The sequence below is a fragment of the Bombus flavifrons genome, chromosome 8 (assembly GCF_040668555.2).
Source record: "Bombus flavifrons isolate JBK064 chromosome 8, iyBomFlav1_principal, whole genome shotgun sequence".
Classification (NCBI taxonomy): domain Eukaryota; kingdom Metazoa; phylum Arthropoda; class Insecta; order Hymenoptera; family Apidae; genus Bombus; species Bombus flavifrons.
The window spans coordinates 3,207,284-3,226,860 of record NC_138449.1 but is presented as its reverse complement, the minus strand read 5'-3'; the positions used below and the strand labels follow the sequence as shown (position 1 = coordinate 3,226,860).

The window sequence follows — 19,577 nt, the reverse complement described above, 5'->3', positions numbered from 1 at the left end:
TGAAGTATTTCGAAAAGTTTATGCAAACACCAAGTCCCATTTTACACACCGCTTCGTTTTTAACTTTTTATTTTGGCAACTGTGAGCAGCTTTAGTTGGAACTCGGTTTTCACAACAAGAAGAGGATACGAAGCGAGATAATACCGAAGTCGGGGCAGGATAAAGTCCATAGAAATAGGGGAGAACACGAAGGAAAGGCAGGGCGAAGGAACAATAAAGTTTCGTGACGCCACTGTGGAATCTAATTTCGTATACTAACTGGTATTTGCAAAGTTCCATTTTAACGTTCAAACGATTTAAAAGGTTCTTCTGGAACGACTCCTCGAAGATCGTTATCGGGGTGAGGTCTGCCACAGAATGTTAAGGGGCAAAAGAAAAAACGAGTTAAGATACTTTTCAAGAATATCTTTCTATATGATGGCCTATGATGGATGGCAATCTTTGTCACGATATATTTACTGTTTCTGTAACTGATCTGCTTTTCACTGGATGTATAACCTTTCAGAAGATAATTTCCCGAAACTATCTCCTCGAACTTGTAACTAAATAATATTTAATATTTGAAACAATTTGCTTAGAATAAAATTGTTATTGAGAAATAAGACGTATAATACATATATATTCTTCATATCGTTGTATAAAATTCCTTCATTCGTGACATAATGAAAATAGGTAATAAAATGTCTATATAACTTGACTTAAAAACATGGATTTAAATTAGTTCATCTCTCAAGTACAGATTTATTTGATTCCACTTTTTTAGAGATAAATTTTCAAAGAAGATATTAAGCATCGACGATACGCTGCAAAAACATTTTTCAACTTTCGAGAAGCGAATTTCTTGCTTCATTATACGCTGAATGTGTGGGTCTCACGTACACGCGACGTGACATGCAGAAATATCGAACAAATTTCCTCTCAGCGTGTTGTAAATCCGGAAACAAAGCACAGTGCTCGACCTCTTTGCTTCCTGTCACGGAAGATATGAAGTAATTGCTTCCGTTGATCACTCGTGACGTAGAAACTCTTCTTTTCGGCCTTTTCGCTCTTCGCGAAGCAAACCTCTAAGAAACACGGCAACATTGAGATAACACAATTAAGAATCATTGATTGCTTCTTCACTTTAATTAATATGAAATTTGTCAAGCTATATTTATCCCTATAATTAGACTGCGCGAATTTATGCAAATTTACAATTTTTTATAGATCCAAACTAAATCAGAAGTTTGTTCCATCAGCTAAGTAATAGAATATTAATAGGTATTATATTTTGCATATTTTATATATCTTGGCATATTGTGAATTTATATCTGTATTTTGTGAATTTCTACAACTTTCAATTTTCTAGAAGTATGTAAAAATTCGCACTCTACTTACGACAAATTCAGCGTTTGTCTGTATCGTGTCTGTATTTTGATTATGGAGAATATGTAGAAGTTTAATCGAATTGATTAACGCGAAGACGAGACAATTGGAATCTTTCTTTCAGGATCGATCAGATTCGCTTTTACGTCGGATCAAATCGCAGCCGAATCTCAACCGGTAGGTACCATTTTCAGCCTCTCGCTGCGAAAGAGTCGTGAGGAGTAAGAAAGCAGAATGTCTCGTTGAAGGCGCCACGGTGGTGATCTCAAACTTCTCTCAACCAGAATAAAGTCTGTTGATCGGGAAGGTAAGAACGAGGAATGGTCTGAGCGGTTTAAAAGCGCGAGCGAGAAGGAGAGTGAGCAAAAATCCGGATACCAGAGCTATCATTCAAGACGTCGAAGGTGGAAAGGTGACATGAACGAGAAAAGCGGAAACCCACTCGACTTAGCCACTCTGCCTTCTCCTTTACTCCTGCTGTTTGCTTCTGTCCTCATTCTATCGTTCGTCACATTTACCCTTCCTTTTTTACCTACTTACTTCTAAGCTTTTTTCTCCTTTCGCTTTCCGTTGCTTTATCCGTTCATCATTTACTTTATTTCAGCCCCATTATTTCTGTTTCTTTCGCTAGTATATCTTCGTCTCGTCAACCGATCTACCCTTCTTTCTTTGAATCGCTATTTTTCGTTCTCCTTTTTTTTTTATTCCACTTTGCTTTCATTTAGTGCACTCCGATTTTCCTTTTCTTTTCCCTCTCTCTCTCTCTCTCTCTCTCTCTCTCTCTCTCTCTCTCTCATTTCCTTTCTCCGTTTTTTAACTTCCATCCGATCTCAGCATATATTTCCCGTGTTCCTCATTCTTTCATCCCTACCTCTCGTCTCAAAAGCATCAAGAAGGAGGTCCGATATCGTGGAAGTGCTTTAAGGAGCCCTGTGCTTTCAGTTCAATATTTGCATGGCTCCTGAGCTCACAAAAGAGAGAAATCTATCAATTCCTGTCTTCCGGTGGTGGCTCTCTTTCACCCTCTCTTCCTCTTCCTCTCTCCCGTCCGTTCGCTCTTTTTCCTCCTCTGTAGCCTCGGATGAAATCATTACCGTGCTGACGGGTATAAGAGGGCTGCCTTTATGTATTGCTGGCAAAAGGATACCGACACCATCTCCTTGCTCCTGGCAGCCTGCAACGTTTCCTTCGTCAGCTGGAGTGAGGCCATTGTGTATCGATCAAGCATGAGATGAGCCGTAAATCATGCTGCACACACTTTTGCTTACACGTGACTAGGGATATTTTCGTATCGTTCTCGAAAGCACGCTGTTTGCCGCCTTTGTTATCGAGACTGATAAGCACCAGATATTGTATCGTACAACGTCCTCTACTTTCCTATTTTTAAAATCGACGACAAAACACAGTTATTGATGATTCCAAGTTCCGGTAGAACATTGTCAATTTTCTCCCTAGTTGAATTTATCATGAATTTCAGTCTACAGAGTCTGTATTTATTTAATGAAGATCACTCGGAACTTTCAATATTTTTCACTTTCATAGGAAACTTTAGTCTCATTTGTTTAACGAGAGTCGTCAGCTAATTCTAATAGCAACGTTTATCATTTATCGAGGTGTTATACGTATTCTCTTTGTCTTCGTTATAATTTGTATCCTTCCGAGCATAGTTCCGTACGCATTGCCTCTATATTTTCATTATTTTGTTAAACATTTCTAATTTTTGTAATGTAATGGTCAAGAATGAATACTCAGATGATTTGACTAGGTACCAGACATTTTCACTGGCATTTAATTCGGGCCAGTCGGCTGATTATGAGAATGCAGAATTAATTATCAAGTAATTATTAATTATTAAGTAATTAAGTAATTATTTAGGTAATCAACGATAATTTACCATTTGTATACAATATTATGTGCGTATATGACGTATGATAGTTTAAAATTATCTGAATTAGCTAGACGGGATACCATGAATAGATGGAATCGTAGCTTTGGTAAATATCGTTCTATTGAATATACTCGCTTTACGGTATCTTGCAAGTGTGCGTAGCGAAAAGGTGATCGTTGTTCGTATTGATCGAAGAACGCTAGAGTCATAAATCATATGGATCCCTTTCGTCATGTACCTACGTGACTAGATTCTTCGCCCCCGTGAACTGTATTGTGCGTAATAAACCAGTCCTACATTCACTCAACGATTTCATCGCGAAGATCAATGCGCAGAATGCTTTAATACCGCTTTCTCCCTGCCGAAAGAATTTTTCGGAAAGCATCGTGGTCTTCGAATAAATCGGCAAATCCTCCATCATCTTCTGAGCGTCGTAAATTTCCATACACATGCGTCACTCTGGCAACGAGTCGGTATTAAATTAACAGCGCTTTTATAATATATGAAAATTACAGGGGAAGAACGCGACAAATTATATTTTCTATTTTTCAGGGAGAAGTTGTTTTCAAATAGTAAAATATCGTTCGTTAAAATGTTTAAAATATCGTTTGTCCTAACAATTGTATCTTTGGATTCTAGAAAGCTTCACATAACAATTACATCTTCGTACCTAACACGTTGTTTTAATTTCCGATAATAGGGTGATAAAAGAGTGTCAGAAATCAAAAAATCAATAAAACTGTATATAAAAACGTTCTTTCTCATTGTTATTTTCATATACGTGAATATATATGTGCTCTATTGACGAAGGATAGGAACTAGAAGAGACAGGAATCGGTAATCTCCGAGAGTTGAAGAAACGAGGAGAGGAAACGAAATTTAACTTTCAATTTGCAGCCGAGAATTTTTCCCTTCCTTTGTCCCGTTCCCATTGCGCTCCTTCGTTTCTATAGGAGACGCGGATCTTGAAATATTCCGAAGTGAAAACGTTTCGTTGTCACCACCCGCCGCCATTATGAGTCCGCACGATTCGCGAAATACCGACGTGCTTTTTACGTATCGAGGAGTAACAGTAATAAATACGTATCTGGGATGCGCGAGTGCATTTAGCGGCCCTCATGAATAAAGCATAACTTCGCTTGGCGGATTCCGCTGGGAATTCCGTTGATTTTTCCCACTTCGCGTGTACCAGATGAAAAGTTTTGCTCGTTCTCTGCGAGCAAGGAGAGGAAATAGAGAAAGATAGAGAACAGAAAGAGACAACGCGACCTTCTCTCGTACAAGTTGTCCCTTATTGTTGCGTCTCTTTGCACCTCTTATTGCAGTTTTATTCTTGCTGCTCGAGGTTGCATCAGCCAACACTGGGAGCACGCGAAGTGAGTCACTTTTCTGCTCAGGCCGTTCCGTTCGAGAACGGTTGCTTCCCTTGTTTCGCGCCTGGCAGTCTGAGATACGATGTTGTAAAATTTTATTGTTCCCAGAACTTTCTTCAGCGTTTCCAGTTTGTTTCTGAATATAAACGAAACGGTCTCCCGCGTGAAGTTACATAGCGAAGTTACTTTAATTTCTTCTCCACCGGAACGATCTTATACCGTTCACATTTCCGATGATATTCCTCTCTAACCAGGTTGTCCTATCGAAAACAGAGGAGTTGTAATTGTGATTGAAAGTTGTGCCTAGTAAATGGACTGCGGATATTTATGCATGAACACCTGCTCAGAAACCTGTTTCACTTACTAAATATCATAACGAGTGCTATATTTTGAGTGCTATACTCGCGTGTTTCTCTGTACTACGATACGATATACGATACACTATATTCCGCGGTTTTCCCGTTAAAAATTTTAAATGCACGAACATCTGGTCTTTACTAACGATAAATGGCATCGGCTTGTGTTAATTCGCTGCACATTTCTCTAGATATAGAACGACGATCTCCATGGCGATCGTAGCCAACTAGGGAAATTGCTAGACGAGCTACGAAGTTGAATTCCAAGTTTCACAATTATCGTATGCTCGTATATAACAGCGACAATGTACGAAAAGTTTTCAATGCATCGAGCTGAAACAGAAATCGGAATGAAATCCAAGAGGTCGGGAAAGCGGGACTTAAATTTCCATAAACGCATGAAATCGGATGTCCTCGAAACCAAATGCCTGGAATGCTTCCAGCAGATATCGCGCTTTTCAGGACACACAGTTGTTGGACCAACGCAAGAAATGGTTGTGACTATAGAACAGGGTACAGCATGAAAGGAATGGGAGGGAAGAGAGAGTCGGTCATCGAGTATCGTGCCAAAACGAGTCCTGAAACTCCCTTAGGCGCCACTGGGTCGTCGTTCGAACCTTCTACAATGTACACTCTCTGTATCTGAATCGCATTTATTACGCGGTAAGCGCGTACGAATTCCGTGGAAACCTTCTAGCAAAGTCATGGATCCGTGGTGCATGCAGCAAAGCTGCGACGGCGACGCACTTGGCGGCGAGCCTCTTGATGCTGTGTCTCGAATCGATTTGTACTTGCGCTTGTATGCATGTATAGGCGTGTCATCGTATGCGTGTGACACAGCACGTGCACCTATGAGTCCACCACGAATGCAATCGGCAGCGATGAATTCGTCGAGCAACGCGAGGCATTTTCCACGAGAATGCACCCTCTTACCCTCTTCTTCACGCGCCTTTCCCACTTTCTTCCGCCTCTCCTCTCGAACCTCTTATCGCGCCGCTATTTTTTTTCTTCCCCTCCGTTTGTCTTCTGCTCGTTCCTGGCTTCTTGCCTTTCAACCCATGTGAAATGTCTCGTTAAATGTTCCGCAAAATCGCTGCCGAATATTTCTTCTTTTTCTTTTTTGTTTCTCGTACAGTTGTTCCCTTTTGTATTTACTTTTATTAAAATTCCATGTTCTCCAACATGGTATATAGAGGTACGTAGTGAAATTGAATTACTCGTAGCTCACGGTATGACTTGAAATATTTTTTCAGGGATGCACACGCGGAATCCCTGTGTGTTTCATTTATATCGTGTTTCGTTTCGTTTCCCGCGATCGCAACAGATAGAGCATTTCATTTTATTGAAAACACTTTCTACCCTCTTCTTCGCCCTTATTTTTTGCCTCCTATATTCATGTTTCATCCCTTCGTTTTTCTATTGGATCTCGAAACGGTGCTCCACGACTACGCATTTTTTGTTCTTACGACACGGACCAGCCACGAGCATCGTAGGAAAAAGGCGTGTCCGTCTTTTTGCTCGAATACTCGAAAGGGCGATACGCGAGTGTGAGCGAAGTGGGGCTGCAGATAACCCAGAGAGGAGCGAATCGAGGGGACAAGAAGAAGGTTATTTGACGACTAAATCGTTCTGTTTGATGTCGGTGGATGATGCGGTCTGGAACATCCTCAAAGAGTGCCGAAAGAGCATCAGGGAGGTAGATACGACAGGAAAGAGGGTGAATCGTGAGGTAAAGGGAGAAATTCGTGTAGATACACTTGGAAGAAGGGTCGGAGGACGAAGTAAGTGCAACCAGGCTACGCATTTCTCGCGAAGGGAAGCTTAGACGCTTCGAATGATTGCGTCGTGAAGGTGAAAATTTACCCTCGTTTGCTTCCATTTCTACGCGTTCAAACCTGTCGCCTTTCCCGTCGGTTATTGGTGGATCCACGGTAGCTGTTATGCTCGGTCGAGTTCCTTCGGTTTCGAGAAAATCCGATTTCAGCGAATTTCTGGCGCGCGCGAGACCAGACAAGAAGTTCTTTGGACTTGGCTGGCTGTGACGCCGCAACGCTTTACCGAGGCGTTAATGTCGTTAGAACAGAAAGGGAATGGGGAAAGAGGCAAAAATGTTTGAGCAAATTAAGTGTTTTCCGACCACAGAAGGGCAGAACCGGATATAAAATTACTGGGAGGAAGGAAACTGTTTCGTGGCTCATTTCGCCATTCATTCGAGACGGACAAGAGAAAGTTCTAAATAACTTTGAACGATGGCCCCCGTCGACCTGCTAATTTTGTTGCGTTGCCTTTTCTCGCTATTGTCGTCCACGATGTTTTCGGTTTGAGTGCTACTTTTTCTTTCACCAGAGAAGTCGTGTCACAGATGTTTGCGAAAGCCTCCATATAGATGTTTTGATTAATCTTTTGCGACTGCATTGTGCGACTCAGATATGCATATTGTATTGATCAGGGTACGATCAGAATGGTTTTGATGGCTAAGAATAGACATACGACTGGTAAAAGGGTTTCCTTGGCTCAGTTAAATTTCCCTTAGCGACACTAAATATATTTACACAGTCATGTAATTACGATTCATATGAGTATAATCGATCTTAAAAGTTCATCATATATGTTCTTACATATATGTACTTACAGTACAAAGTATTCCTTATATAAAGGATAAAGGATAGCAAACGTTTCTTTTTTGTTTAAAAGAATCGACCGACATAGTTCAAAATTTTGAAGCAATCAAAGGGAAGAAACATAAAATTGCATTCCCGCGGCTGCTTGGGCTAACGTTAACTCGCAGTGAAACGCGATAACAAAACATCTGGCTCGCACAAAGCAAATTGCAGAACGAGTTTCATTTCCCTTTGCAACAATCAGCCCGACCTGTTTACTGTTCCCGGAGGAAATCGGATTTCCTGATACGAATAGACAGATATAACCAGATAGAGAAAGGTTACACGTTCGTCTGCCTCATCCACGAAGCCCGTTAACGTCCTTTTAAGAGACAAAAGGTCCGTCTAACTCGCATAACGACGTTAACTCTGCCAGATAGAAATTATTCCCCCGTGTTTATTCGACGCGAAATTGCACGCGTTTTATCGCTTCGATTAAAATCCTGCTATGCTCCTAATGTAACAATGATCTTTGAATGATCTTTGAATATAGATATGTATAGCGTGACAAGACGCATGATTATTCTATATGCAAAAACAAGTCGATGGTGTAAAGAGAAATCTTTTTCATTCGAAACTATATTTTGCAGAAAATGGACTTTCCCATTAAATAATAATTAATATTCGTATATCAAATTTTACACTCGTATCAAAGCAGAATTAATCAATTCGCTGCTTGACACGTTTCCAAACTCGTCTTTCGTCGAGAACGGAGTTTTGCGCGAAACAATTTAGAGTTCCGATAAGGAGAGGAAAAAAGATCGTTCGTTGTATAGGAAACGAAGATGAGAAATGAGTTTATAACTCGACCGATTTAGAAACCGTTCTCTAGTAGAGGAGTCATCTTGACGTTGGTAATAAATACTGCTGTGGCGCAACCCCCTGTAGGTCGAAAGACCGTCACACTAGGTGGTAATAAATACTGCTTTCCTCGTGGCATCTCGTCGAGCCCTAAATTCCACCATCATGCGAATGACTTTGGTCTGTCTGCACCGGTATCACTCCTCCTGCTCGTTTTGCATGTTCACGGCATGTTCGCGCGCGAGGGTTACCGTTCCGGTACCTGAGATTGTCTTGTACTCACCTCGCTCCATTTATTCGTCTCCCACATGGGACAAGAGATGGTATTGCAAGTTTCTTGGTTACGGGGCTTGTGCGTGCTGCTACACTTGTGGTCAGGCAGCTGCAACAATAATGACTTAAATCTTTTATCCGATTCAATGTGTAAAAAAGGATATAATTTTTCTGGCAACATTCTTTTATATCAAATATTTGATACGAAATTATTTTGTGGACAAAATTTGTAACTTGTTATAGAAACATTGTAGATTTGCAATATACAATATCTCGCGAATACGAAAGTATTTAAACGCTTCTAGAAATCTTTTATGAATGTATCGTGTGTGTTAAAAAAAAAAAGCATTTTGGAATTTCATTAACATTATAACAAGACACGACCGTCATGATTCTTCAGTAATTCTAATGTTTATCAAACTATATTATCTGAATAATTGGATATTCTACGTATCCTATTATGTTCCCACCTATTATGTTCCATATTACAGCTAAGAGAATCATCTACTCATTCCTCAGGTATGACACAGTGGGATCAGCATAGAAGAAGATGCAAATCCTCGTGGTGCACGATACGTCGTGTCTAACCATACGTATTTTCAACGTGTACGTGTGCTCCCCGGCTGCTCTTGTCGAGCCTCGGATGAGAGGATTTTACGGTGGTTGACAGAGAACCGCGAACGGCCCTTGCAGTTTAAACGAACCGAACTAGGTTAGGGTTCGTGGGTTTTGCCAGGTTGTCATAGGCACCAGAATGGACAGACGGATGGATGGATAGGCATGTATCTCTGTGACAGTTCTAGCAGAGATCGTGTTGCGAACACTGTCGTAAAGTCTCAAAGACGAATGAAATTATCAATTATATTATTTGTGTCGGGTGTCAAGCCTGAGATTTATATTAGCGAGATCGGCGCGAAACGAGGAATTACGAGCCGTAAAAAGAGTGGATACAACAACGGGAAATTCCAACGATAAAGTGGAGCGAATTTTCGATTAGATTATCGTTATCGTTGGCACGGCCCCGATCGTACTTGCGAAGTATATTTCGCAAACGTAAATCCCGTGGACTAGACGCGACTAAATCCGGAAAACGTTCAACTTTCCCGAGAAACCGAATAGAATTCCGGTTACGCGGTTACGTATAATACAATGAAAATAAAATCTGATCGATCTTTCTTTCGCCTGGCGACGTTTTCGTTCCGTTTCGCTTCTTCTGACGTTAGTCTGGAGGACGCTCGCCATAGTGTGTTTCCCGTGGAAAGAAACGGAGGATATCCAAGCGAAAACCCCGGGGATTTAATATAAAAGAATTCCGCGTATTTAAATTATCTTTATCCCAGTTCTTATTTACCTTCGTAGTCTCATTGCCGTTTTCCTCGGTGCAGAAAATGGTTCTGGTCCTCGATCCACCTCCGCAACTAGCGCTGCACACGCTCCACTCGCCGGCTACCCATCTAGAAACGTAAAAAGAATCAATTGAAACGCCAGTCTAGTAGCTGTATAGTAGAAATCTAGGCCTGTTACATGCATAACGTTCCACGTTCGTGTGTAAGATCAAAGCATCATATTGCTGTTTCTTCTGACGAATATTAAGAATATTAAGAATATTAAGAATATCGATTTTATGGAAAGAGGTTTCTTCAAAGTATCTTTGATAGAAAAAATTCGCGATTCGAATTGCATAGTTTCAGCGAGCGCTTCGAAACCGCTTGAAAAAAGATTCAATAGCTGAATTAAAATGGAGAGCTTTCCCTTCGACGAGGTTTTCGTTCAACCGGAAGTCATCTTCGATACCGCAATCAGATCCCGCGATGCTCATCGTTGAAACAGCTTGCGTACAAATCCGAGATGAGAGCACCATCGATCGAAGATCGATATTTACGACACCAAGTTAATTGCTGGCTATGTCTGCGATGAAAGTTTTTTCCTCGTCGAAGTTACTTTCAACACGTTCGACGAATTTGCCGATTGGAGGTAGGTATTTTCAGAGAATAACCGATCGATATCGAATATGTTGTAATTTGAAATTAACAAACTGACACAACAGTAAACAATAACAAGTAAATACTTTTGAATCTGCAAAGTTATTTTTATTGTAGTTTATTATTATATAAATAGTTTCATTTTAGCGAATCGTTCAAAATACGATTTAATAAACTTTTGACGATAGGAAACATTACTTGATTCGAGAAATGATAGTCGATAGAAGCCGGAAAAATGCAACTGAAGGAACGCTAATCGCCGTGGACTTTTTCAATTTCCGCTACATCGCGTGTTTTCGAGGCAAAAGTGTTCGCGAGTCGCCAGACGAATCCATCGATCGTCGCTAACATGAAAGTTTTGCTCGATACGCGACGAGCTGCGTTACTCTCGTTGTAATACGTGTAAGCTGGTCCCGATACGTCCACCTAGCTTGGCGGTTATTTTCTCTGTCGCTGTTTGAGCATAAAAGCCACTGTAATTCCAAGAAAGTAAATGTTCCACAGTACGTGTACCATCTGATAAAAATGTTCCAATTCCTTTCCAAGTTTTTTAGCTTCTATTTATTACAAGGGCTAAATGAAACATATTAACACGTTCGCGACTCTATCTTGACAAGATCGTCCCCAGTGATCGATAACGTTTTTACATTTAATAAATCTTGTATTTTAACATGTTGATTGTTTTGGTAGATTTTATTTACTTTTTATTTATTCCTAAAATTTCATGGTTTATTTTTCTATTCGAATAACTTTTTTAAATGCAACTGAAAGACTAATTGATAATGACCTTCGAATTCCCAATAAATGCATAAACATGTGCAGTTTACTGATAATACCAGATCTGTTGACGAGTTTTCACGATGAGTTATTAGCTAATGGAACGAGGCGTGACATACTCTATCTTATGGATCCCTTGATCTTGAATGTTCTGCACTAACACTAGGACTATCTGTCTGTTACGATCACTAAAACTACGTAAGTGCCTTTGAGAGAATTAGCGTTCATTTTTCTTAAGACCGAAACATAATTATTTATTCCTATTTTGCTTTCATCGGGTCATATTTACCTTTTAGAACTTTCTGCCACAGATACAATATACCAGCAACATTGAAACAAAATTTCATAAATTTTGTAACCCTAATTGTGGTTTTTTCTTCCTTATTTCCGCTCGGTGGTAGAAAATTATCTTTTTTTAAATTTAAACTATCTCTTTAATTGAACATCTTGATAATTTTCTCTAAAGCAAAACACAATACGTGTTCACGTATTCCCTGTGCCTATAACACGAAACCATCAACCACCATGTTTAATTACCCCTCTCTTAGCCTGCACAGATTATATAGCCAGACTCTGTACACGATTCTGGTCGATCGATGTTAGTAGCCGGATCGTGAGATTAATCGTCAAATGTTCCGGAAAACGCTTAATGGAATTTAATTGGGCCTGTATCCCTAGCACGACATAGAATAATAGCCGCTGAAGTATTCAGTGGCTTAATACACAGTTGCGGGTAGGCAGCGGTTTAGAAATCCCGGTTCTCCTGGGGGATAGCTGAAACGTCGACCACTTGCCCGGCCTGGCTGAATCGAATTAAACTAAATTCTCGGCCTGGCCAATTAGCACCAATTTAATGTTGACGAGGCCCACTCTACTTAGTGATTTATTAACCGTTGTGGCCGTTAACGTTGCTATCGGCCCTCCTCGTTTTGATTTTTCACCCTCGAATTCACGACCAATCGTTACGTTCTTTCGTTTTCGCAACACAAACATCGCAACGATTAACGAACAACGACGTTCGTTAAATTATTCATGGTCCAATTACGACGGATCGTGACATTATTTCGCGAGCCACTTTATCGAACGCATTTTAGACTTATAACTCTACTCGAGAGACGTTCGATGGAATCCTAAAACGGTAACTGTAAGTTATTTTTTGCTTTGAAGTGATTTTGAAACATTTCAAAGGTTTATACTTGAGTTAGTTGATTGAAGTGAGATCTTACAAATTTTGAGATTTGAGAAAAGTGAGATTGTACAAATTTTTATGCATCTATTGCAAATTACAATTAATACACTTTACAAAGGCCATATAGCTATTTAAACAGTCAATCGTCATTGTTAGCAATGAAACAGTCATGCTATAATACTAATTTTACACCAAATATATGTATTTGCGATAAGTATTATGTAACTTTTCTGTACATTTTCAGATTGGTTTGAAATTTTACCAACATAAATTTTCTCTCGTAATTGTCCAAATGCTTTAGTCAGCTAGTGTATGTATTGCGTACGAACAAAACACCGTACTAAATCGATCAATTATCTTAGCTGGTATTTGCTGGTGTTCGAGAAGCATCCTCGTAAGGTCGAGCAACGTTAAAGAGGAAAATGTGGCGCGAATCAGTTGCGTGATTCGCCTCTTGTGGAAAGTTAAACGGTAGTTCAAGTAACCCGAGCCACTCGAGATTCTGGTTGGTGCAGCATTAACCGTAGTTCTTGGCTACGTGCATCATCCAAGTGGCGAAGTTTGCTCTGGTCTGGCTGCATATAATAACGTTAAACAGCGACCCGGGGACGACTTGACGAAAATTTTCATAATTTAGCTTCAGCGAACGTTCTGTGTTCTTGACACTTTGCGTGTCTTTGCTCTGGAAATCGAGGCGAAATAAAACGAAACGACCGTGGTACAAGGCTAAATCCGGACAAATTTCTGGAGCATTAGGGAAAGGTTCGTTTCGCGACGCTTCGCCACGCACGACTGAAGCGAGTAAAAAGCACCCTTTCCGTTTCCCTCTGAGACGAGTTGGCCGTTTTGAAACGCGCGAGTGCGAATTCACGCTTGAAACGAGAAATATTGTGGCGTCAGAGGCGAAAAAATTCGTTTCCATTTATGGGATGACAACGTATTTTTCTTCAAATACTGTGCTACAGTCAGCTTTGTTATATTCTGTTCTTGAAATTTCAATGAAAATAGGCGTCGAATTACGGCGATATTTTTTATTCAAGTGCAATGAATTTCACACTAAAATTCGGATAAATCTAACGGACGTAATAATTGATTCTCTTTCATGCCGATGTACGTAGATAGATAGGATAGACAGAATAGAAAAATCTTAAACCGTCGACTATACGACGATGTTTTACTTTTTATAAAAAAAAGATACTTTGTATTTTACAAATACCATCGTTATTTCTTGAAATGAATTGTAGCGACAAGTATTGTCGCGTCTTTAATTTTTCAGATGTTTAATATTAATTGTTTATCTGGCTAACGAAATGGAAAGAGAGACAGAGAGAGAGAAAGAGAGAGAGAAAGAGAGAGAGAGAGAGAGAATGAGATGGACGTCGATCGGCAACAAGGTAACAAGCTTAAGTTGCACGTCGAGTTATACTTTCGATCACAAAGGGAAAGACTGTGCACGTTTCAACTACATGCTATATTTTATATCCGGTAAAAATGGTTCGCGGCGAGTTTTTTGTGCTTGGTAGCCGAAGTAGCGTCTGCCAGCCTGGAGAATGATTCTCATCGGGAACAAGCTTTAAAGCGCCTCCTTTTTATCCTCCGTTTCCTTTATCCAGACAAAGAACAGGCCGTATCGTTCCAAGAACTAAGATTGTGTCTTCGAAAAAATATCCTCGGGACGTTCGCCTTCCCTTTCTCTTCTCGTTATCCCGTCTGATCGTTACGCTTTATCGCGAACAGTTTCAGCTTCCCCCTGGACGTCCGTGTTATGAATCAGAGAAATAAATTTCTCTTTTGTTCCATGCGTCGTTTAAAGGGTACCGAATTTGAACATTGCAATCGTTATACTTTCCCTGGTGAAATTCATTCCGAAATATGACCTAAACTGTAACAATTCTTTTTCCATAATTTTTCATTAATATATATAATATCTATCCTCTTTATGCATTTATGAGAAAAAAGATGCAAAGATGCACAGGATACATATATGATATACAGAAGTGTTTAAAATATCCGAAGTAAAGTACTAAAGAACAAAGTTATAATTTGTAATAGGTAAAACGAATCTCTATGTTCTGTTCTTTTTTTTTTAATTGTGCCCATAAAACCTTAAATTTGCGTAAAAATCCAAAGTCGTTTAGTATCAGTCAAATACGTCTGAACGAAAATTTCTCCAAAGGAGTTTTCTATGTTTCGTAATTTTTTGAATTTCGGATTGTAGAAACTTCTACAGTTATCAATAAATCGCAACGAATTTCTGAATTACGACAGCAAGGTAAGAGGAAAAGCACACACTGGAACAGGTAAATACCAGGGTTCTAGAAAATAAATTGTCTCGTTTCTTCCTTGTGTCGGGTCGTATCGTAGAAGAGAACGCGATACAACAACCATCATCGAGTGGAACGGGCAGTCGTTTGTACAACCGTGGGGAGATTCGCATAAAAGTCGAGCAATTCCTTTAAATAACTTTTTCAGGAGCATGGAATCGCCCAGATCCGACGATGGTTCCGACTAGTTGGTACTTTATAGCTGGCAGATCGTTTCGCGGAGTTACTCTTACGACGGTTTTGATCGCGATCTCCGGAGGAAGAAGCGCGCTTTATGTCGACGCGAGCCGTTGGCTCGCAGGAAAAACAGCCATATCGCCGGACGAATTGTTTGTTCGACAGTCGGAGTATTCTACTTCCTCCAGGCTGTTCGTCTGTGTTTCTTCGACCACGATATGCGAATCGACGTTACGTTAAAAAACCGGGGAAGAAAGACGTGAAAAATGCGTGCAATGTAAAATGAAGAATATGGGCAGATATCGGATATCATATAAATGTGTGTTCTAAAATGGAGAATATATTACACGGAAAGATAGTATAAACGGAAAGATAGTCGAGATGTACTTCTTCCAAGTTATTTTTTATATTGGTTAATGAAGATGGACCAAACTTATAAGATTCTAACGATGCATAAACTTTCTTTATGATTATATTGTTACAGCGAATATATTGATTCACTATACTATAGTAATTTACTATCCAATGTATGCACGTATTAATCGTCCAGTAAGTAAACGAACATATTTTCTAGAAGTATCAGTCCTTTTATTGAAACTTCGATGGAGCAACTTGAAAGCTGAATATTTATTTCAGACGTACATACATAAAAATGTAAGTTAGATTTCATCTAAACAATTTTGTCATTTCTCTAAAACGAAATGTTCTATATTAAAGAATAGATAAGATTGTATTCTCATCTATCTTGTTTTTATCCAATTGTTATGTCTGACTAAATCTTATGTACACGAATTCATACGAATACATTTTCTATTCTGTACATTCTGTATATTTAGCAAACCCGATGTTTTCATTATGTTGCACATACCATATACAGGATAATGTACATAGTACAATATACAGGCAACGTAGAAGGAATAACTTTCAAAAAACTACCTTGACGTAAATATAAAACGTGAAACACCGTAAACAGCGGAATATTCGACGATATTCGAGAAAGGCTTTATTCTGAACACTTGTACAACGTGGCTTGCAAGAAGGTAGCTATACATATGTATATGTAGCCGTTTCGATATTCAACGAGCGATTCTAGCCAAAGTGTTCGCAATCGGTGTTTTCGACGCGGAGGTAGAACAAGGGGTTTGTCTCCGTCGGTGAAAGGTACTGGGGGCTTGTTTTTCCAAGTCTCTTTCAGAAAGAGGCCCGCCGGGCTTTTGCTCTTTCCCGCTACGTCCGTCGACTAATGGCCGTTCAGTCCGCTTGAAAGCTCCGGCCCATCGTTTCCAAGCCCGGGTATTGCAAGTCTACACGGCAACCATATCCATTTCTGCGCGTTGGTTGCTCGGTGCACGCGTTGCACACGTACAGAACCACCACCGATACGGCTTGTCTAACAATAATCGGGACTGCTTGCTTGCTTTGTCCGCGGCTACGGCGAGGAAATTGGTCAGAGAGGAAGATTGGCCGGCGTTAATCCCAAAAGTGGGAGTTCCGATTTCACGAATAGCACGTGGAAAATACGAGAATTTCGAGCAGCTGCGCGAACGTGCTCCCCGAGTCAAACATTCCCTGGTCTGCTCGTAAAACCGAAACGCTCAATCTCGAACCCCGGGGTCCCGCCGATTAGAAAAGCTTTAATGAAGTTTCTGATCCTAGGTTTCAGTCCAACGTACAGGTTACCTGGACGCGCAGCGATTCGAAAAATCGCGAATTTCTATTTTTCATCTATTGGACGTAAGTTCTTACCAATGTATAATATATTAAATCCATCACAAAACGCAATATATAGCGCCAAATGGAAGTATTGGTACGGCCTGGATTTTCATATAAAATTCTTTCTAAATCTGTAAAAAATTTGATTGTCTGTTTAATTTTTTTTGTAGAACATAACTGTCCACTCTAAAGTTTAAATATACCAAATATGAATCATGCATTATTAAAGTAGTCGTAAAGTATTGGCACACTTACGATCTTGCAATATAAATTTATTATAAAATTTCATTTTATTTCATTTTATTTCAAGCTTTATTTTATTTTATTTTTATTCTCTATTATAATAGAGATAAGAAATATATATAAAGCAGACTCCATTTTAAAACGTTCCTTGTTTCCACCGAAAACAATTACATAGAAAATCGAATTTATTATTATACTTTATAAAGTAGTAATTCACTATATGTGATAATATTCGTCTGACGCAATTTTTCTCAAAGTTATTCACACGTAAAAAACCACGTAAATTTGAACAACATTGCTGGCTTCGATATCGTTCTATTTTCTATTTTCGTTGTAACCTTTTAACAAATCTTCAAACGCTCTATGTTCATATAACATCTTTTTCTTATCCCCATAGAACATTCGGACAAAGTTTGGGAAAACCCGGAACGTCTTATATTACAAATTCTGCGTCCTAAATCCTATATTCCAAAGAGAATGAACGGAAAAAGTTGAGTCACCAACGTCTCAAATACCTCAACCCTCAGCTAAAGTCATTGATTTCTGGAATAGAAATATCAGATCGAGTTTCTTTTCTCGGCGACATTGGTAGAAGAGAAATGAATAGAAATCTAGATGTGGAGGATTGACATCGCCCCCGATGGAACTGGTTTTTCTATCGCGAGCGCGTACAAGCACTCCATCCATGACTCGTGGAAAAATCCGCGAACAATCTGTCAAATACTCTTTGTACTTGTCCGCGTATGCGCATTTGAAGCCACACGCTTCGCCTCGATACGAAAATCCGCGGCATCGGTTTAACGTTCTTTGACACGGACACGTACACCAGACGTCGGCAAAGGTACTCACTTTGCAGTGCAGGGGTGCGTGTTGCACGGCATCAGGGTCTTCTCTGGCTTGTTGTCCGGATCGCAATAGCTGTCGTCTACCACGTTTTCGTCCGGGCCGATCGTCTTGCACACCGCCATTGCGATCTTGAAACCTGACGGAAAACGGAAATCGTATTTCAACTTGTGACTGAAGAATGATAACTTGCAGAAGGAACGTTTTTCGAAAATATCGTGATCTTATCTGCTTCGTGATAGTCTTGTTCGCAGTTATCTTTGGGAAATAAAACTGGAGTAAGAATGTTGAGCAGCAATTGCAAGGCTGAGAATTATAGTGATGCACGCTGGTTCACGAAAATATTTGAACACTGATAACTTCTATGTTCTGTAAAATATTTTGAAATTTTATAAGTACTATAAAATTTGAGACGAATCTGAATATAGAAATTACATGATATTCATCGCAAACAATATACTTAGTAAAAAGTTAGCATACAACGTGAATAGCCATTCTAAATATATAATATCACTGAACATTAATATTTATTGATATACTGGGTAATTAATTATTTAAATGTTTTAGAGATTCCTGCAGACGAGCACAGCTTAGAGGATTGCATTTGTATGTTTCATTTTTTCTTGCACTTTTCGAATTTTGAATTTTTTCGTTTGCGAGATGGGACGTTTAAAATGATCATTTTAAATTACATCGACGGTACCGTTTTCGTAAAGTGGAAAATAGTATAAAGATTTAAAGAGGATTCCACTACGTTTCTGAAATAGAGATTTATCGTTCGTGACAAGATTTTGCTCTGCATTCGACTAAATTTGGTCTCGTATATTTTCATAAAGAGACTTTCCAAGCGTCCATGAAAGATGAGGTTTCATTGAACGGGTATCGTTTCGATGATCTTTGCTCTACAAGTTTAGCTATCTCAGAATATTCTACGTGATACATAGACAGCACACATAATAAGGTTCAAAATAAAGTTTTCTACGACAAGTATTTAAAGATTTTCGCCAACTGTTGTGCATTTCTCCTGTTCTTTGACGAAACAACGAGGAAGGAAACTCTTCGAGTGTCCAACGTTCAAGGAGGACAGCAATCTGAATGCAAAGTGTAACGTTACGATAGCAGGGAGAAATCAACCGGTCTAAGTAGCCGTTATTAATTTCGGCAAAAGTACCGAGGAACGTTGGACGATTCGCGGGTTCAAAGTTCATTAGAATTCATTGCTCCCAGCGTCGATGTAAATGGACTACCTCCCGGTGAACTAATTGTAAGTGCTTCAACCGAATGAACTTCGTAACCAACCACTCACCTCCGCCGCATGATTTCGAGCAGGCGGATATCGATTCCAAACTCCAGGAGTATCGCGATTGGCAGCTCGACCCGTTTCCGCCGCACACGCCGCACGGGTCCGTGTTCTTGTTGCTGCCGACTCGCAGGTCGCAGCCGACTTTCTGAAACAGAGATCACACCGCCTTCGTTAGCAGAACTGTTCGTCGTTCTTTTACCAAATGTCTCTCTTTCGATTTGCGTCTAGAAAGTTGCTTAATGTTATTTGCGCTGTGTGGAATTGGCTGAAAAAATTAATTTATAGGTTTATACTGTTGATAAAATCATGT

The 19,577-nt window shown here is 39.7% G+C and overlaps 1 protein-coding gene across 2 annotated transcripts in view; it reads right to left on the bottom strand.

Annotated features, from left to right (window-relative positions):
• nolo (ADAMTS-like no long nerve cord) overlaps positions 1-19,577 on the bottom strand; it is a 242,053-nt gene that overhangs the window by 13,241 nt on the left and 209,235 nt on the right. For both annotated transcript variants that reach the window (XM_069118962.1, XM_069118963.1), the window contains exons 7-10: positions 19,271-19,412; positions 17,971-18,103; positions 10,068-10,170; positions 8,727-8,825 (exon numbers count right to left, since the gene is read on the bottom strand). In XM_069118962.1, coding sequence (XP_068975063.1) covers positions 8,727-8,825; positions 10,068-10,170; positions 17,971-18,103; positions 19,271-19,412 — 477 coding nt within the window. The remainder of the gene's footprint in view (positions 1-8,726; positions 8,826-10,067; positions 10,171-17,970; positions 18,104-19,270; positions 19,413-19,577) is intronic.